The 18918-nt window shown below is 38.5% G+C and overlaps 1 protein-coding gene across 5 annotated transcripts in view; it reads right to left on the minus strand.

Moving 5' to 3' along the window:
* Positions 1-18918, minus strand: part of ELMO1 (engulfment and cell motility 1) — a 303458-nt gene that overhangs the window by 135069 nt on the left and 149471 nt on the right. For all 5 annotated transcript variants that reach the window (XM_077178465.1, XM_077178469.1, XM_054637468.2 and 2 more), the window contains one exon: positions 13134-13242. In XM_077178465.1, the coding sequence (XP_077034580.1) occupies positions 13134-13242 (109 nt within the window). The remainder of the gene's footprint in view (positions 1-13133; positions 13243-18918) is intronic.

The raw sequence follows: 18918 nt of genomic DNA on the forward strand, positions 1-18918 counted from the left end.
GTATAATTTTGAAACACAAGGAAATAATTGTTAGAAAATATTACAGCTGCCTGCCACTATTTAGAAGAGGTAGGAAAAGAAAGGGGTAGATGATGGCTCCACTGTGGGAAGCTGAAGGAAGAGAAGAATTCCAGGACCAGTTTCCAGGCACGTGCCTATAAAGCTCAAGAATACTTCAAGACTTCAATTATTCTCAAGACTTTTAATGCCTTTAAATATAGCACATGATCAAAATACTCTTGTAGATCAGTTGTCCTCTGGACTTTCCAGATAACATCCTTATAACAAGCCTGATAATGAATTACTGTATGAAAATGCAGCAAACTTTCCCAACTGGAAATACATTGGACTCTGGGACATTAATTTAGGCAAAGACTACCAACATCTAAGCCCTTAGCTGCTATCAGGGCCATGAGTTCCAACAGCACCTTGCAGCTGGTCATGGTAGGAATTGCTCTAGTCTTACCACAAGTCCCTCACATAACATACCTGGAAAAAAGTGATATAAGAAAAGCTGGCAATAAAAGTAAAAAAGAGGGGGCTGCACAGTCTTTACAGTCTGAAAACTTTTTATAATAGATGATTCACTGTTTTTCATGGCAATGGTCAGCTTGCACTGTGGCTCCACACAGAGTGTCTTTGATACCTGCAAGACTGTTACCTCTGAAATCACAAGGCTTAATGTTTAAAAAAAATGGGACAGCGATTGGACATTTTCCATTTTTACCTATTAAGTCTCACCAGAGATTTCTTAAGAATTCAAAAAGAGGACATTTCTTGTTTGTTGGTTGAATTTTCTTTTTTCTAAGCTAAGAATCTTATTTTTGTATTGCAAAGCATAAAAATCAAAGCCTAATTTAAAAGTAATTGCATCCTGATTAACTAATAAATATGGGACCTAGACAGACATACTCAAAATTGTTTTCTGTGGAAAACCATTCACTTCCTCCTAGTATCTTTTAATTGGCACTGGCTCTGATGATTTTTTCCTCTTAAAAAATGTTTCCATTTGTTTTGATAACAGCATCTGCCTTAAGCAAAACTAGCAATGACACTCCTGTGTTATGGCTCAATCAGGTTTTTGCCTATTTAAGGCTTCAGGTAACTTTTCCTGCTTAGGTATATCTCCTGAAGTGTCTTTTATCTCTCAGGTAATGCTTGCTAGCACTCTAAAAACCTCAAATGATTAACAACTGAGCTATTCACTGAGATACTGTGCAGCCTACCTGGAAAATGAGAACTTCTGTTCTACAAGCTCTGCTGCACCCTGTGACAAACATGAATTCTATAGTGTTCAGTCCCATTTTGTACAGCTAAACAATGTCCTGTTACTGATTGGGATGAACATATTGTATTCCATGCCAAAAACTATGGAGACCTAAACACATGAAGGACAAATATATTAGCAATATCAAGATGAACACAAGTGGAACTTGTGGTTATAAAGCCATTTGCTGTGCTTTCTGTTTTGGTAGGTTTGGTGCTTAATTGTCACTTAGAGCTTGGAATGGCCCAAGGAATTAACTATCAGAGATTTTCCCTCAGATTTTTACTATGCAAATATTTGTGCTAAAAAGCTACAAACATAAAAAATGAAGCACATCCAGTCTAAGCACAATCAAACAGGACTTCGTATCCACCAGAAGAAAATTTATTGCAAAAAGCTTGAGAGAGTCACTGTTACACCAACAACCTCTTTCCCACTCAAGTGTACACAAACAAGCAATGATTTTCTGTCTTGATAACCTACTTCAGATGAACAAAGAGTCACACACTTTTCCCTATCTCCTTATCAGCCACTTCATACATGCCTGTAGCTAACATCATTATGCTGTGGTTTTTAAAGTGTCTGTCAGCAAGTGGGTCTTTGATGTGAAGAGACAACAAATGTGGATAGAGCTGATAGATGTTTTAAGTCCTTTCTTAAAGGCTTGATAGAATAATTAAACTGATGCTCTGTACTGGTAATTAGGGGAGAAAATAGAGCCACCAGCCAGTTTGGGGAATTATTAGCAAGCTGTGCACATATAAAACACAAACACTCAGGAAAAATAAGCAGGGTGCTTAGTACTGAAGAGTGGGAACCTAGAAGTGCTGGAGGCCCTAGGTCTGTTAATGCACAGCATTTGAAACTGCAAGAGAAAGAATAAACTGTGTGTACAAACTTCAGTAGCAAATAAAGCATAAGGGAAAAATAGGACATATCTAACTGGAGACACAATTTTTTCCTTTATAAAGTACTTGGAAAGATCCAGAAGAGAGTCTCAGCACTCTGTGCCAACAGGACATACACAGTACATTAAAAGGTGTTCAGTGGCAGCTAACAGCTCTTCTGTCAGAAAGCATTTACATATCTAATAATTCTTCAAAGAGAGCTCAATTTTGGTACAACATCCCCAACAGAGGAAATACAAAATTACAGGAGCCTAGATTAGTTTGACAGCCTGGCTTCAAAGACAAAGACCAGCAATCTGCATGAGCGCTTGCACTTGTGTCTTCCTATTAACAAAGCATACATTGTAATAAGATCCTGGAGTAAGCATGAAATTATATTCCTCTAATGACTTATCAGCACATATAGGCACACAACTAATGTGTACAAAGAATGCAGCTCCAAGTTGTCCAAAACCTGCTGGAATTACAGGAGACTGTTTCTGAGAGCTGTCCTGAGAGCCTATATGGACCTCCTGACAAACATTTCCTTTCCTCCTAAGGAACAAAAATGTGAGAGGAACTGTAAGCCCTCGAGAAGAACTAGGACCATAGTTTTTCAAAACTCTCAGGAAATAACAAAACAGAAAGTGCAGCTACATTAGCTGAAAATGTGCCAGTTGTGCCATTACTTACATTTCCTGTGCTGTACAGGAGTGATGGGATCCTTATCCAAAGTTTTCCAGCAGGTCATGGCTTCACCTCCTGTCTCTACTCCACACTACATCACAATTACATTTGATATAATGCCATTAGCCATTTTTTTGGCTATGTGGAATTCCTCTCCCAAAATCAAAAGTACTCTTCCCTCTCCACTTCTTTCAGGTTTATATTTAAAAATTACATGGAAGCTATTTTTCATTTTACAAAAGATAGCCATGACATAACTTCAGCACAAAGAGACCAGAAATGTTACGAAACAAGAAATTCAATTGCTTCCCGCATATAAAGAAATGTTACATGAAAACTCATTCATGACATTTAAACATTTATACAAAGTTTCTGTCAATCAAGGAATATGGAATAGAAATTGTGGAGTAAAGAAGCAAAGCTGAAAGGGCAGTTTCAAGAGTGGATGTACTCTCTTTTTAAATCTCCCCTCATGGAACAGAACAAAATACAACCCTATAGACTCCTGTTTTCATTTGACTTAGCCAGCACTATTTAAAGCTGTTGCTGAATGTGAACATCTCTAAGGCCTGTGAGATGCCTGAGGGTCTGTAGCTTCCTCCTGCCCCAGTTCCAGCCAATCTATGCTTCTTCAAGAAGGGCAAATGAAGTTTAACTGTAAGAAGCTAATTTTCTTAAGCTTTTCATTAGGAAGCATTTCAACAGAAACGAAGGTGGCAGATGGTATTTCAACACATACATAACATCAGTAACCCAATGTTAAAAACCTGTGTCACCTTCACAGCATAGCTCCAGTCATTCAGGTTACTCACCATTACTGTTATTTTTACTTGCAAAGAAGACTGTAAGAGATTTACAACAAAATACATTAAGGGCAGTTTGACAGAATTAAATATTTATAGTGTATGGTAAATAATTTACAGAAAATATATTATGATTTCAGGTTCTAATTACTTTGTTTTCATTGTTTTGATTACCTCTGAGAAAACACTCTTGCAAAGAAAAAAACCCAGGCACATCCCCTTTTTAAGAGATTAGGAACGATTGATGGCTAAGTGTAACCTTTCCATGAAAACAATTCTACCTCTAGTTTCAAGTGGGTATAAGTTCAATAAGTTTAAAATAGCATTCCACAGTATTGTCTGGTGTCAAAACATAAGCACAATTATATGACAAAACCTAACTAGTGTCTCTGGTCTAGTGTTTGGTTGTCTTTTTTCCCGAGACCACTTGCTTTCACCTGTTTGGTCCACCAAGCAACAGAACCAAGGTTTTTTTCTGCCTAAATAAACATAAATAGTTTGCTTTGTTTTAATGCCTAGCTCCAGAAGCAGCATGTGTTAACCAGAGACAAGCTTCAGACAAATGTGTCTTAGCTGTACTCAGTGCCTGCCTTACCCCAGTGAGTGCTGCACCAAGGCATTCTGTCCAGGTTTCTCTCTCAGATGCCTGGCAATCTGAATCTGAAATACTTGCAGAGCTCCAAAGCTCCCCTTGCAGATTCAGAGTTTTAAAAGGTATCTATTTTTCTTAGAATAAACAAAATTTAAAAGTCTAAGAGAGTAAAGCTTTCTGAGTGAGGACCTGATTGTACAGTCTACAGCAACCCAGAAGTGCCTCCAGTGACTTGCAAGCATCCATCAAACTTCATGTGCAGGGATATAACCAGAGACAATTAACAGTACATTGACTACCTCAAAGCCACTCCTGTAAAGGATTGTTAAAGGATACTCAGCTGCTGAGTGAAGGGAGCATTCTTTGCAAGGCCCTATGCATATCCCAGAATACTACACATTTACTGGCCTTTGCAAGTCCAGCTTTGTCTTGGGAACTAAAAGAATCAGTAGTTAATGCTCATTTCATCGGAGATCCTGCTAATGCAATTGTTCTCAACTCCCAAAATCATTCCGCCTTTGTTTGGAAGAGGTGCATCTCTTCACCTGCAACACATCTTATCTTTCACCCTGAAAACCCTTTACCTTTGCCAACACAAACATTTCTGGATTATAAAAAATAACATTAATATTCACTCAAATTTGCCATTAAAAAAAAAAGGTTTTATACATTGCTCAATTCTGTGTAAAATTCATTAAGCAACTTTACTCTTCGAAAAGGACCAGCTGCAAAATTTTCAGTTTTATGCACAGCAGTGCTGTGAAATCATAAGGGCTAACTTCAGATCTGAAGCATAGCTTGCTGTTGCAGTGTGAAGCAATATCCTGTTTTAGCTATCCCAGTCCTTTCCCAGGTGTGGCAATACCTTCTCCCTTCCCCTCCCCTTGCCTCCTGCTAAGTGCTGTCCATCAAGCTTAATATTCCAGCAAGGGCGTAGTCTGGTTGGTGAAGTTCAAAAGATGCTTCTCAGCTCTGGGGTCATTGGCCTAGCCAAGTGTCAGTTGTCCCCTGAGACTTCCCCCCTCCCACCTGGTTGGTGGCACACCTATCCCTTCCCTCCCCCCGAGCTTAAAAGGACACTGAGACCATGCGGTGGCGATTCTGTTGTAGCTGTTATAAGATTCAGAGATCTGTGACCCTGGAATAAAACGCTGGATTAAACCCTACAGCAGAATCCGTCTCCTTTTCCTTCACCTCGCCTAAAGCCTTTCCACTAGAGGTAAACCTGAGTTCGTGCTTGCCTGGACTTGTTCCAAGTGCCAGCTGCAACACCCAGCCAGACAAAGGTGTCTCTGAGGTGAAACACCACAGCTGCCGCCTTTGGTCAAGCAGCAAGGGCCGGACGAGGCCAGGCACGTTCCATCCGGTAATATTGGGATCATATTCCAATATTTTGGCGCCCAACGTGTGGCTGCTCGACTTTGCAGCCCCAAGAGCTTGCTACAAAATGCAAGAGATTATGGCCACTTTTAGTAAATCTATATTTACAAAATTTACTGCAAAAAGAAATTAGGAGGTAAAAAAAACTGCTCAGAATTAAAATGTCAGTGAACAATGAGTAGCCCTTAAAACATACGGAAATTGCTCCAGGAAAGCAGCAAACATCTCAACCCTCTGAAGCTCCTTTCCTCTGCATTTCAAGTGAACTTTAAACCCCTGAATTTTATTACAAGGTTTTGTATAATTCTTCCTTCTTCAAAGCATGATTAGAATCACAGAATCATTTAGGCCACAAACATCTCTTAGGTAATCAAGTCCAACTGTAAATCTAACACTGCTAATTCCATAATTAAACCATGTCCCAAAGTGCCACACCTACTCATCTTTTAAATACCTCCAGAAATAGTGACTCAACCACTTCCTGGACAGTCAAGGTTTGGCATTGCAAGAAAGAAATTTGCTGTATTTTTATGTTCCTGGGAAACCAAGAAGTGCTGTGGAGCACACCAAACGAACAGGTAACAAAGCTCTACAGGCCCAGAAGAGATGCTGAGTTTTTGAAATGGGAAATATTTTTGAGATTTTATTTTTATATTTTTCCTATGGAAATAAATAAAATTATTTTAAACTATGGAAACTTATTCCTGTGGCAATAATCCAAATTACTTTAAGATTTCTTGTTTATTGTCTCATCTGCCCAGACTTTGAAGCGGCTACTTTATGCACTATAGACTATTTTTAAAAAGTTAAAAATCCTGGAATTGAGTTCCAATAATCACATTGAAACAAATTACAGCTGTTATTCTATCATGCTATCAAATTTTCCCAAGCTACAACTTCCAGTAACTGCAGGAAATCAACATCATGACTTCTTTCTTCTCCTCTCATAACTCTTCAGCCTTCTGTTCCACTAGCTCCCTAGCTCAGCATCCTTACAGCTAATGCCTTCACTTTACTCCCAGTTTGAATTGATTAGTTTTTAACTCTCAGGTCTTGATTCCTGCTACCCATTTCAATACCAGATGAAAGAGTTCTTCAGTCTTAATCAAACTAGTCAAACTAGTGTGGTTGTCTTTTGGACACAATAATCAGTTTCTAAAAAAAAAAAAAAGCAAAAACACTCACATCTCTTTCTTGCCCCTGAGTGTTTTTTTGAATTGCTCTCCCTGCACCATGCTCTTTAGTATTAATAATAATATTTAAAACTGAGTAAATGCAATTTAAAAGAAGCTAAAGAATCCTGCACCAAAACCTCAATAAGATGAAGCACTTCATATCTACAAAACAAGTTATGATCCCTGCTCCTAAGAGATCAAAGACCAGACAGAGGGCAGACAGTAGGTAAAAACACTAGAGGATAGTGGGCAGGCCAGCTTTTCCAGCTAACTCACCCAGCAGTCAATGCTGTGCCAGCTTTGAAGCCAACAGTACCCTGTGTAGAAAATAACATTCCTAAATCTGTCTCACTGTCACTCAGTGGTAAAAGTCAAACATCTGGCTCCGAAGGTGTCTGCAGCTCTGTTGCTCATATTCTTACAGATAACAGTAGAAATTTTCTAAAGACTTCACACTTTGCTATAACCATGAAGAGACTGAGTCTTTTTAGAGTAAGAAGATGTTAATTGTGTAGAAATTATTACCTCCCTAGAAAAAGAAAGCTTAATTTTCTCTCTGCTGTAGGATTGTGCTAGCAAATAGAGAGGACTATTCAATAAAATAAGATTCTGCTTTCATACAAAAGAAAAGTACAATTTAGACTACTCAGCAAGTTATTAGTTTTGCATCAAGAAGGACAAGCATATTTAATATCCATAAGTCAGGAATGGCTAATTTGCAAGCAACGCTTCCAAAGGAAATATTCCCCCCACCCCCTTCCCTGCTACAAACCAGTTTTCCAATGTTGCTTATCTTCTGGCCTTCAGTCACAATCTGTTTAATTTCTGCTGTGAACAGGGGTTATATCTGTTGTGGTGATGGTTTGGGCAAAATGACAAAAAGGTGTATAGGTAAGAATGAATGCAGGAAAAAGCTACAACAAAGGAGGTTAGAATATCTTTTAAATTCTTTTATTGCATTCATAATGAAAGCTTATGATGAAATAGAAAATTGTTATCTTTCACTAAATAAGTCTTTGACCAGAAAAGTTTTTCAACTTCCTAACAAAAATTTCTTGACTCATGAAATTCTTCACTCTCCAGAAAATGGAATTAGAAGAAATGCCAGAACAATGCCAGTAAAAGAAAAACTCTTCTTCTATTTACTATTTTTAGGGCTTTATTCTATTTAAACTTAAGGAGATGGAAGAAGAGCGTAAAAAGGCAATTAGCTTTCAAGCAAGGAGAAAATAATTTCAAAAATGACATTCAGTCATAAAAATATTGCATTTGCTGTAGCAAAAGGAAAATCAAACCGCATGAGCCCTCAGGTCTGGAATGCTGATCCTGAAATGACCAATGTGCTTCCAGGGAAAGGCCAATAGAAACAAACTACACTGCACACTATGGATTGTGCAATGCAGAGGAAAAATTGTGCAAAGAGAAAAAGTGCTTCCTGACCCTTGCAGCAATCAGCCTATTCCTTGAAGCATGAGATTTGATTACCTTCATCTCAGTGGGCACAACCATGAATATCACTGTATACCTTCTAATGCCCAGTGTATTCTAGCTGAGAAAGGGACACCAATGTAAGAATTTCTAGAGCATTTTGATTTTGGGACCTGGGCAATAACTGCAGCAAGAAATCTATAGCAAAAACATGCACAATAGCATCAAGCACATGAAAATACATGCATGCATTTAGATCTCTTTTGAGGAAAAAAATACTGTAAGTTAATTTCACTCTAACAAATCCCATGACAATTAAATTCCCCATCCCAGAAAAGCAAAAAATCTCAAACCCAAAACCAAAAGCCCCAGTGAAGATATTTATCTGATAGAAGCTTTAGGACAATCCATACATAGACATCTGACATGTGGCATAGACTCCTGTGGTCTGTCCTAAAACTTGAGTGCAGATTTTTGCAAAAGCCCCAGAAAGCACCCCCCATCAAAACAATCAAATAGGAACACAGGCAGTTGAACATCTGTGTCCTGCTCAAAACTGCACTGAAAAATACATGAAATCTGACATGCCTTAACTACAGAAGTACTTCAGCCATGCAGAGATAACGGACATATAAAATCATCATAATGTTATGATGATATATGTTAATAAACATCATAATGTTATAAACATCTTTAGACTACTGCTCTGTTGGTAGCACTGTCTTTCCTCAGTGCATACAGTATTAATTTATCATTCCTCTGCCAGCTGCAAGCCTCTTCATCTGCTTCATTGCTAAACAATTTCATTTGAACCTGTATGGAAAGAAGGTAACAAGTCCAAGAAGTTTTGCTAGTTCTGCATAAATCAGGTAACATGGTCCACTACCATTTCCCACCAGGAATGAGAGTTTCAGGGGATGTTAAGGGTAGAAACAGTGTCATGTGCTGAGCAGAGGTGCAGAGAGCTAGACACTGTAGGCTCAGACCAGAGAGCATTGGGGTTACTGAAGCAAGATGGTGAGCTTCTCACTAATGACAAGTACTAGGTTTAATGAACCCCTAATATCCCATTAAATATACTAACTCCAGTTCTGGATATCACTTCTAATTTTTACATTTACCTGCAATGTTACTCTCTCCCTGCAAAGCTAGAAGTCTGTTCATGGGTATTCCTTCTCATCTGAGCATATATGACATGTACTAAAATTTGAATAAGAGGGAAGGTGGAGGTTAGCTCAGCTTTCATAGCTACTTAGGAGGAGCTATGAATGGCCTCCCCTTTTCTCCTCTTTGTAAACCTGTCAGTGTACTAGGAGTAAGGCGTGTCTAAGTACCTAACTGTACAGGAAGAGGAAGATTGACCACTGGGTCGCAGTGTTCCTGTCTGATATCATCTCCAAGACACAGAGGACAGAAAGAAAATCTTGTTCAACAAAATATACAAAGGAAGCTATTACTGCAGAAATCAGAATTACTACAGTGTTTGCTAAGATGAGTGCCTGGGCAAGCACTCATTGAAGATATTCTGTTCAATGCCTTTTTAACAGCAACAGTAGCACAAGATTAAAAGATTTATGGTTAAATATCCCACTCTTTCCTGAATCAGAAGTTTTAGTGAAGAGGCTTATGGATATGTTGCATTCTAGCTTCCATGTTACCAAAACACTACACCAACCTTCCTCTTAAGTTTTACCTCCTCTACTCTGCAAGTCCACCTCTGTAAAGCAGTTACCATATGCTCAACTCACAGCTTGCACTTGAGCTTTCTCTATTTACACAGGATCTAAACATACACTTAAATGCTTCGCTGAAAAAGAGATAAATTTTCAAGTCATGGACATTTTGGAATCAAAGTCAAAGAATTAAGAAGTCCAGAATCTGGATTTGTGGATATACAAAAGTAGACTATCATGCCTTTAACACAGTCTTGTGAGTCCTTTCTGGGATGAATGTGTGCTTCAGAGGACCAAAAAGAAATAGCAAAATGTGTTCTTGTTGCCCAAAGGTATTTTATGTGGTGGAGCAAGGGGAATATAATCAGCATTAAAGTGCTCTTCATAAATAATGGACAATCTAACAGCTTTTATCTACTCTGCACTTTAAAATAAAGTTTCTGCTGCTGAATATTTCACAAGCAAAAGTCATTTATTGTGGCTTTTAAATTATACAATTCAGAAACTGTTAAGAAAGAAAGTTCTACGTTGCAATGCAGTAATAGTGAGTTTTGAGAAACATGGGCCACCTTAAATACATATTTTGAAACCTACGACATACAAACTCATGGGGACATCTTTGCCCTGAACTGTAACTACTGGTTTTTAAGATGTCCAATCCTATTCAGCAATACAGTATTTAATATCAAGTGAAGCATAAACCTTAACATACATTCTCCTGAGCTGTCAGTTCTAGTTTGCATTTCTTATCAAAATATACTGCTGATCACAGGTCATTTAGATGTGCAGCTGCGACAGCCATTTTCAGGAAATTAATTTTCTGCACATTATTTTAAAGGTGTATTTTATTACAGCCTTTTCAAATGACAATTAGAGTTCCACATAAACAAAACCATTAAGGAAGCACACTGGTGAATAGGTGAATTGTCAAGATAAGTTAGAAGCAACCTTAGCTCTGTCCTCTGTGAATATAAGGCCACGACACAGACCTACTGCTGCATCCAGAGACAGATGTTCTGTGGGTGTAGATCAGCACGACTTTACAGAAATCAGTCGTGCTACATCTGGTTTCTATCAACAGAAGCACCGGTATGCTTCTCCTTAGCACCATAACATTTACAGCATCCCACACCTATAAATGACCACCACGGGAGCTGCTGCACTTCAGCACACCAAGCATCCAGAGACTTGCAGCCTCAGCAACACTGAAACAAGTGCCTTCAGAACATTAGCAGGTAACATCTCTTAGCCAGAGCTATCCTCAGGGAACCTTTTAGTTTTCTTTTTAACTCCACACTTCCAAACCACAGAACTACTCTAACCAAAAAAAACCCCAAAAACAACCAACCCAAAACCCACAAACACCCGCTGTCCAAAACAACAAAAAACAACCAACCAACCTACAATCAAAACAAAAACCAGATTTTAAAATATCAAAATTCCTTTTGTTTTTAAAACAAAGGTATTTTCTAGATATGGTAACTGAGCTCCTACCCCAATTCCTCTTAGCTTATTCACAGTCCCCACTTAAAAAAAAAAAAAGATAAGGAAGAAATTAAAACATGAAAGGATCTATCTGCAGAAGTTAGAAGCAATCAGGACAAACAGTATCATAAAAAGCAAATCATCAACATACAGCCCCCTGCATATATAGATGCCAAACCTGTCTATGGCAAAAAAATAAGTTTATCGAATGACTTATCACACTGCAAGGAGGAAATCTGAGACACCTGGCTAACCTCAAGATCAATCATCTTTTTTAGCAACAAATTCCAGTGAAAGTCCCATGAAGTGATGGGACATGCATTAAAACACAATGTACAAAGCTATTCTTTGGGTTTTAGATACTCTTCTGTGCATTTGTAAAAATAAAATTGACCTTTAGCACTTATTTCAAGTAGGCTTACAGCTTTATTGAGATCATATGTCCCTCCTACATTTACCAGCAGAAAAAAATCAGGCAGATCTGTCATGCGTGATTTGGCATTAGACACCTCAACTGCAGCAGTAAGGTTATTTTAAAGAGTCGTGTCTGCTACAGTCTGAACCTTATACAACACACTATCATTGCCAAACATCTAAAATAGTTGCTAAACTCTTTATTTATAGACCTAGTGAATGTGGCCCTTAATAACTCTGGTTTACTTAGGATGGTATTCAAAAGCCAATATTGTCTCATTTGTCTGGGTCTGTCAAACACAAATATCAATTTGGAAGCTGCAAGAAATGCACAGGTTTTATCCTGGTCCATTGCACAGAGGCAGTTGTGGGGTTTTTTTGGTCAATAAATTCTCTCAAGACATTACATTTAAAAACTTCAAGTGTTTCAGCCAAATTATACTTTTAAAACAACTTTTGATGCGTGTTGGCATCAGGGCTAGTAGGAATGATGATACCTATGTGCTCTCTTGCTGCCTTTTGCATTGCTCTTCTCTCATTACATTTCATGGACATGGGTGGAAAGATAAAAGAAAAAGATCTTTAGTAGGGAAAAAAATTCAAAAGGAAGATGTCTCTGAGGGAGGCAAAGCATCTCAGTTTTGCCCCCTGCTTCTGCAAGGAGAAAATGAAACTTGTTGGTAGAGCTTGCCAAAACAGACTACAGCTGGATCCAAAATATTATTGATGGGTAACTGAAATTTATACTATCAATAAACACCAACACTCTATACTAATGAAGATACAGACGTGCTCTTCTGTTTGATAGTATCTAACAATTTGTCAAGGGACTGTAATTGAAGCCAAAGACAACTTGTTTACTCTGTATTAAAATACAGTATTTAATATCATGCTTTCAGAGTAAATTTCATGTCTATCATCTGATATTTAGATAGAGCTTCAGGTATCTAAGAGAAAATGGGATGTGTTGGTTTAGATTAGCAATCCAACAAAGAATGACCATGATACTTATATAAAACCAACCTATGGACAAGGTTGTGGAATGTAACAACCACGAAGTTTCCTACACCAAATCACCCAATGGGAAATCAACTGACTCCTCTAGAAATTATGCAACTTTCCTGCTTCTTATAGAAGAGAGCCAAAGAATAGGTGCCCATTTCCTCTATTCCACCCTCATCCCTGTGATGCCACAAACCAGTAAGAGAGAGAAAACAGACGTAGTCATTCTGAGTGCCAGTGTTCTACGTGGAACTATACCAAAAAATGCTTCTTGGAAGAAAATCCTCAGGTATCACTGAACTCATTCCAGAGTTCTTAGAGGTCAAACAGATCAACTTACGTAGCTCTCCTACTTTCAGAATTTCACACAGCATCTTTGTCAGCTCAATGCTGCTTCGGCCAAATGGGCACTCATGCTTGTCTTCTCGACTGCTGTTCTCCAGGACAATCTGAAGGTGGAATCAAAATGGAAAACAATCAGTTTGAAGAACTCATGAGCTGCGACACTGTTCTCCACATCCAACATTTACAGGAAATATCAGACTTAGTCTAAGAAACTGTATGAGGAATTCAGGAAAATGTATTTTCATAAACCTTAGTCTTCCCCACAGCTAAATGACCTATGCCATTTATGCCATGGCTTGAAACTGAAAGAAAGTAGGTTTAGATGAGATATTAGGAAGAAATTCTTTACTGTGAGGGTGGTGAGGCACTGGAACAGGTTGCTTAGAAAAGCTGTGGATCCCCTATACCTAGGACTGTTCAAGTGTCCCAGGTTGAATGGGGCTTTGTGTAATAACCTGGTCAAGTGGGAGGTTTCCCTGCTCTGAGGTTGGAACTACATGATTTCTGAGGTCCTTTCCAAACCATTCTATGATTCTATGTCTGAGGCAGTAAGCAACATATAAACAGTGCTGGTCCATGACCAACTGGGAAGTTTTGCCATTGCTATGCAATGTTGCTGTTCTGCACCACCCTGACTTGGAGAAACTGAAGTAGAAGCCAAAGAGAAAGAAATAGCTTCATTTAAAATATGTGGTGGATAAAGGAAATTAGGTAAATTATTGATAGGCATGAATACACCTAGAAGGATCTATATAACCAAATTGGGACAGAATTTTCATTATTGTATTCAGTCTTCAAAGTAGTCTCAAATGATAAAATCAAACAGCACACAAAGGAAGAAAATGTCTGCATTCTCTCTATTATGAAAAGAATTTTTGCTTATGTGCAAAACATTTGAGAGAACAATCACTCTTGTATCAAGCCCATGAATGGTGCAAAAATGACTGAAGGAGAGTCTTTGCATTCTCTATTGAGCAACACTGTAAAATAAATGGAAGAAAATAACTCCTTCTACATTTTTATACCCATTAAGTTCTGCCATATCTGATACAGTGGAGATAAAGTTTGCCTTGGCACTACAACTAAATAAGAAATGAAAAGTTATAAAAATACTATAGATTTCACTGAAGCAGTGAGCCTGAAAAGAAAGAGCAGAATAGGGTCTGGGAAAAAATGAAATTGTCAAAACAAATTTGAAGTAAAAAATTGTCTTTGCAGAACAAACTTTGCACTTTACAAAAAAAACCCCTCATCCTAAGCAGGTGCTGCATAGCCTAGGGAAGGGGGACAGAAGAAGAAAATGAATTTCAAAGGTAAGATATTTTGCCAAGCAGCAGAGAATCCCAGAAGATCTCACATTTTTTCTCACAAACAGGTGTTTAGACATTGCTCTCTGCCTTGCATTCATCCTGTCTTGTTAGCCCCCATCTCCATCATGGTTTTTGTTAGTTTGGCTTTTTGTGTTGTTTGTGGTTTTTTACTTGTTTGTTTTAAATCTTTCCATTTTTGCAGTAAAGAAAGGTTTGCAAAGGGCTTCAAGGCTGGAATTCCACCCAAAACCAGGAGGAAAGGTGGAGGGAAGGAGCAGTTCAATGCTGGATGGCACTAAAAACTTTCCCTCACTCCTCAGATCTTGGTTTTGACTGTTTAGGTCTAGATGGAGACCTGCTTTTAGTGCTTCTTTCCTGTGAAGCAGTTACACATGGGAAAAGAGTGAAAACCCTAAAGCAAGTAGGAAAGTTACGTGCTTTACACAGCATGCCAAGGTCTCTTCAAAAAGCATCTATTTTAGTCCTACAGTACAAAGGGCAGCTTCTAGCTGCTCCCAACCCATCACCCAGGGATGTGAGAGGATGGATGCTCTCCGTGTTATGAGAAAACGTGATCTCTCTGGTTTGTTTTCCAGTGCTGCTGATATTTCCTTTGATTGCTTACACTTCCCAGAGAAGCTTACAAAATCATTAGGGATATGATATATACTTTATCACCACAAATTTTTACTGGTCTTGTCCAATAGTACTGTGTCATGTTCCAGAGTCCGCCAAGAGGACTTTTCCTTATAGAAGTTTTGGTTTAAATGCCAGGCAATTGCTCCATGTCATCTCTGGGTAACGGTAAATCAGAGAAACACCCCTGCTATTTTTGTTTTACGTTGCTGCAGCCGCTGTTCAAGAAACATGTGAATATGACTTTATATTTTGGATGAGTCATCCTGCTTCACTCTCTCTCATGGAGGATAGAGCTACAGTTCTACACCCAAAAGCAGAAGCAATGATAGAGTAGCACCAGCACAATGGAAAGCTGTGTGTCTCAATACCTCCCTAAGATTACTTCCCTCATTCTTTTTATTACCCTGTTTTATCTCTCACATAATAAAACATAAAATCTGCATACTGGAGCAGGGGGTTGCTTCGACACAGATTTAGATACAGCAGAGAAACACTGGTAATAAAATCAATGGAGAGGCAAATTGAAAGGGCAAGGGGGAGGAAGAGGGAAGCATGGGGATGTATTTCTCCTCGCTTCTGGCAAATGCACTTTGTTGAGTCTCACATTAACCCGACATATTAACATTTCATGAGCACATAAATATTTAATGTGACACCATATATGCATATAATGTAAGACAGAATTACAGCAATCAATAAGAATGCCATAGAAATAGTTAAAGCACTGTGTATTGCTATAGAGCAAATTAAATGGCAATTTGAGTAATCAATATGTAAAGCAGTCTTAAAATGATCCTCAGAAACACTCTCTACAAGCATCAGTTTTTTTAGCATTTGCTGTACAAAATAAAGCTGTGCTGCCATGTCACATTTCTTTAAGAAAGTAAGATGGACGGCCCTTTACTGCATCTAAATATCTGTAGGCAAATTTGACAGATATGGATCTTCTGCAGGAAACAGCAACAGTAAAAGGGGAAAGAAAAAAAATAGGTTCTTATAAATATCCAAAGAGAAATCATTCCTGGTCTTGGCAACAGATTTACAACATTCATTATTATATTTGTAGTACTCTTTTCACGACTTCACGACTCATATCCTGTTCCAAAGTAAAATGCTATAAATAGAGCTGATAAGGACATGGTTTTAATGTTATTTCCTTTATCACTGTGGTTACGGAGGAGAAATAAGCAGGGAATGGACACATTCCCTTCATAAAGTGGTGAAAACAATACCAGGGAAAGAAATATAACACACAGCTCAAGACAGAAAAACATTTTGTTCTATCTATAGAGCATACTCCTGGCTTGAGTCACGTTTTTATCACAACAGTTACTTTGCCACTGGAAGGAAAGTAGTGAGGAAGCCGCAAGCCCACACAACCTTCCTTTAAATGGAGGTCTATCATTAATGCTCATTAAGTGCTTCACCCTATTATCTTCCTCCACCTCCCCATCAAAAATCCACAAGGAGCTGCAGATCCACCAGACATTCACAATCAGCAGCCACAGTGGTTAAATTTTGCTTGGGGAAAACAAATATTCAAAAGCAGAGACCATGGACATTGAAGTAGAATTCCTGGCACCACAGAATCGCAGAATCATTCAGTCCACCCATTAACCCAACTTTGCTGAGTCCAGCACTAACTAAGCCATATCTCCAAGTGCCTACATCTACATGTCCTTTAAATACCACGAGGGATGGTGACTCAACCACTCCCCACTCCCCAGAGCAGGCTGTTCCAGTCATTGACAACCTTTCCCATGAAGAATTTAGGTATCCAACCTAAACCTCCACTAGCACAACTTAAGGCCATTTCCTCTTGTCCAGCTGTTTCTTCCTTGGGAGAGAACAACTCCTACCTTGCTACAACCTCCTTTCAGGGAGTTGTAGAGAGTAATAAGGTCTCCCCTGAGCCTCCTTTTCTCCAGGTTAAACACCCCCAGCTCCCTCAGCTGCTCCTCATTGTGCTCCAGACCCTTCTCCAGCTCCATTGCCCTTGTCTTGACAAACTCCAGCACCTCAATGTCCTTCTTGCAGTGAAGGGCTCAAAACTGAACACAGGATTCAAGGTGTGGCCTCGCCAGTGCTGAGTGCACAGGGATAATCACTGTCCTGGCCACAGTACTGCTGATCCAAGCCAGGATTTCATTGGCCTTTTTGGCCACGTGGGCACACTGCTGGCTCACATCCCATCTTACAGTACTTTCTTGACACTGGTTTGCCCTTTATTGCAATACTACAAATCTATTTGGCTTCCCTTTATTCTGATACTACAAATCTATTTCTACCAGTTTTTCCTGTCTTCAGTCCTTGTGAAGTTACAGAATTGGGTAGGTCAAGCATGGAAATGCAGCTTATAATACACTAGACGTTATACAATTAAAAACCAAAATAAGCTCACAGTACAGGAGTATTAAATTCTGCAGATCCTCTTCTCTTCCTCTTGTGACTTTGATCAATACTGCCCATTACCATGAGGCAGAAAAAAAAAATCCACCATAATGTGTAGTGTTCAACAACAATGTATATTTTTTTTTCTTTAGGGAAGAGCAAAAAAGTCCAGACAAAAATCTCAATAGAAAAACAAAAGAAAATTACCAAGAGAGGGCAGACAGGAAATATCTTAGTGATGTTCTTTGTAAAAATAAGCAAGGGAAAAAAAACAATAGCAGCTCAGAAAATGGAAGGGAAAAAAAGAAAAACTGAGTGAGAGAATCATAGCATGAGAAGAAAATGAATGAGATTAATTGACTAGCAGAGAGGAGAGAGGAAGAGGTTGAAAAATGTTTTTTAAAAATGTAAGGAGGTGAAATTTTTAGGAAATCAGTGTTATCCATATTCTTGACAGTTCTACAAATGCAAGTCTGTAGCCTGTTAAGGCATTAGAATTTGACAGTATTAGTAGTAGAATACAGTTCTGTACAGTTATTATTATTTTAAATTATCTACTATATAGTTCCATCCATCTATGGAACTAAATCCAGCTGGTGTCCAGTCACAAGTGGTGCACCCCAGGGATCAGTATTGAGCCTAGTCCTGTTTAACACCTCTGTCAATGATGTGGGTGAGGGGACCAAGTGCCCCTTCAGTCAGTTCACAGATGATGCCGAGGTGGATGGGAGTGCTGATCTACAGGAGGGTAAGAAGAAGGATCTTGACAGACAGATGGGATGAGGAAAACTGTCTGAGGTTTAACAAGATACCTACCATTGGCCTGGCCATAAAATAAAAATTTGTTCTGAAATCTAATTTAAAAAACCCCAAACTTATAATAAAGAAAAAATATATAAAATAAAAATATGCAAAATTATTAAATAAAAACATTAAAAGTTATTTTTAAATTTAAAATAAAATAAATTTAAGTATCATGACAAGATCACAGGGAAATAATGCAAATTTCCCAGTAGCAAAAAAACTCCTTACAAGACACCAACCTCAAAATCAAAAAGATTTTCTAAATTTATGGCAGTGTGCCTTTATGATTTTCCATTGAATTATTCATTGAGTCTGTCACTACCTCAGGATCCCAGAATAGACCCTCAGAAGGCAGTGGACTATGTGAAGGATTTTCCACACTTGACTACTATGGGTTTTAAAGTCTGTATCAGCTTCAGTAGTGAAGCTTATACCTTATATCTAAGAGTTAATGACTGACAAAAAGCAAAATTTTGAAGACAGGTGTCTTCAAAAGCTTCTTCATCAAAATCCAGGAGGCTGAAACCACCAGACAGAAACATTTCTCCTTCACTGAGAAGAAATATCGACTTAGCCAGTCCCTTAATCCTTCACATTAAAGATGAAATTGTCTCAAAGCATATTGCCCATGGCAAC

Source organism: Agelaius phoeniceus, chromosome 1 (assembly GCF_051311805.1).
Source record: "Agelaius phoeniceus isolate bAgePho1 chromosome 1, bAgePho1.hap1, whole genome shotgun sequence".
Taxonomy (NCBI): Eukaryota; Metazoa; Chordata; class Aves; order Passeriformes; family Icteridae; genus Agelaius; species Agelaius phoeniceus.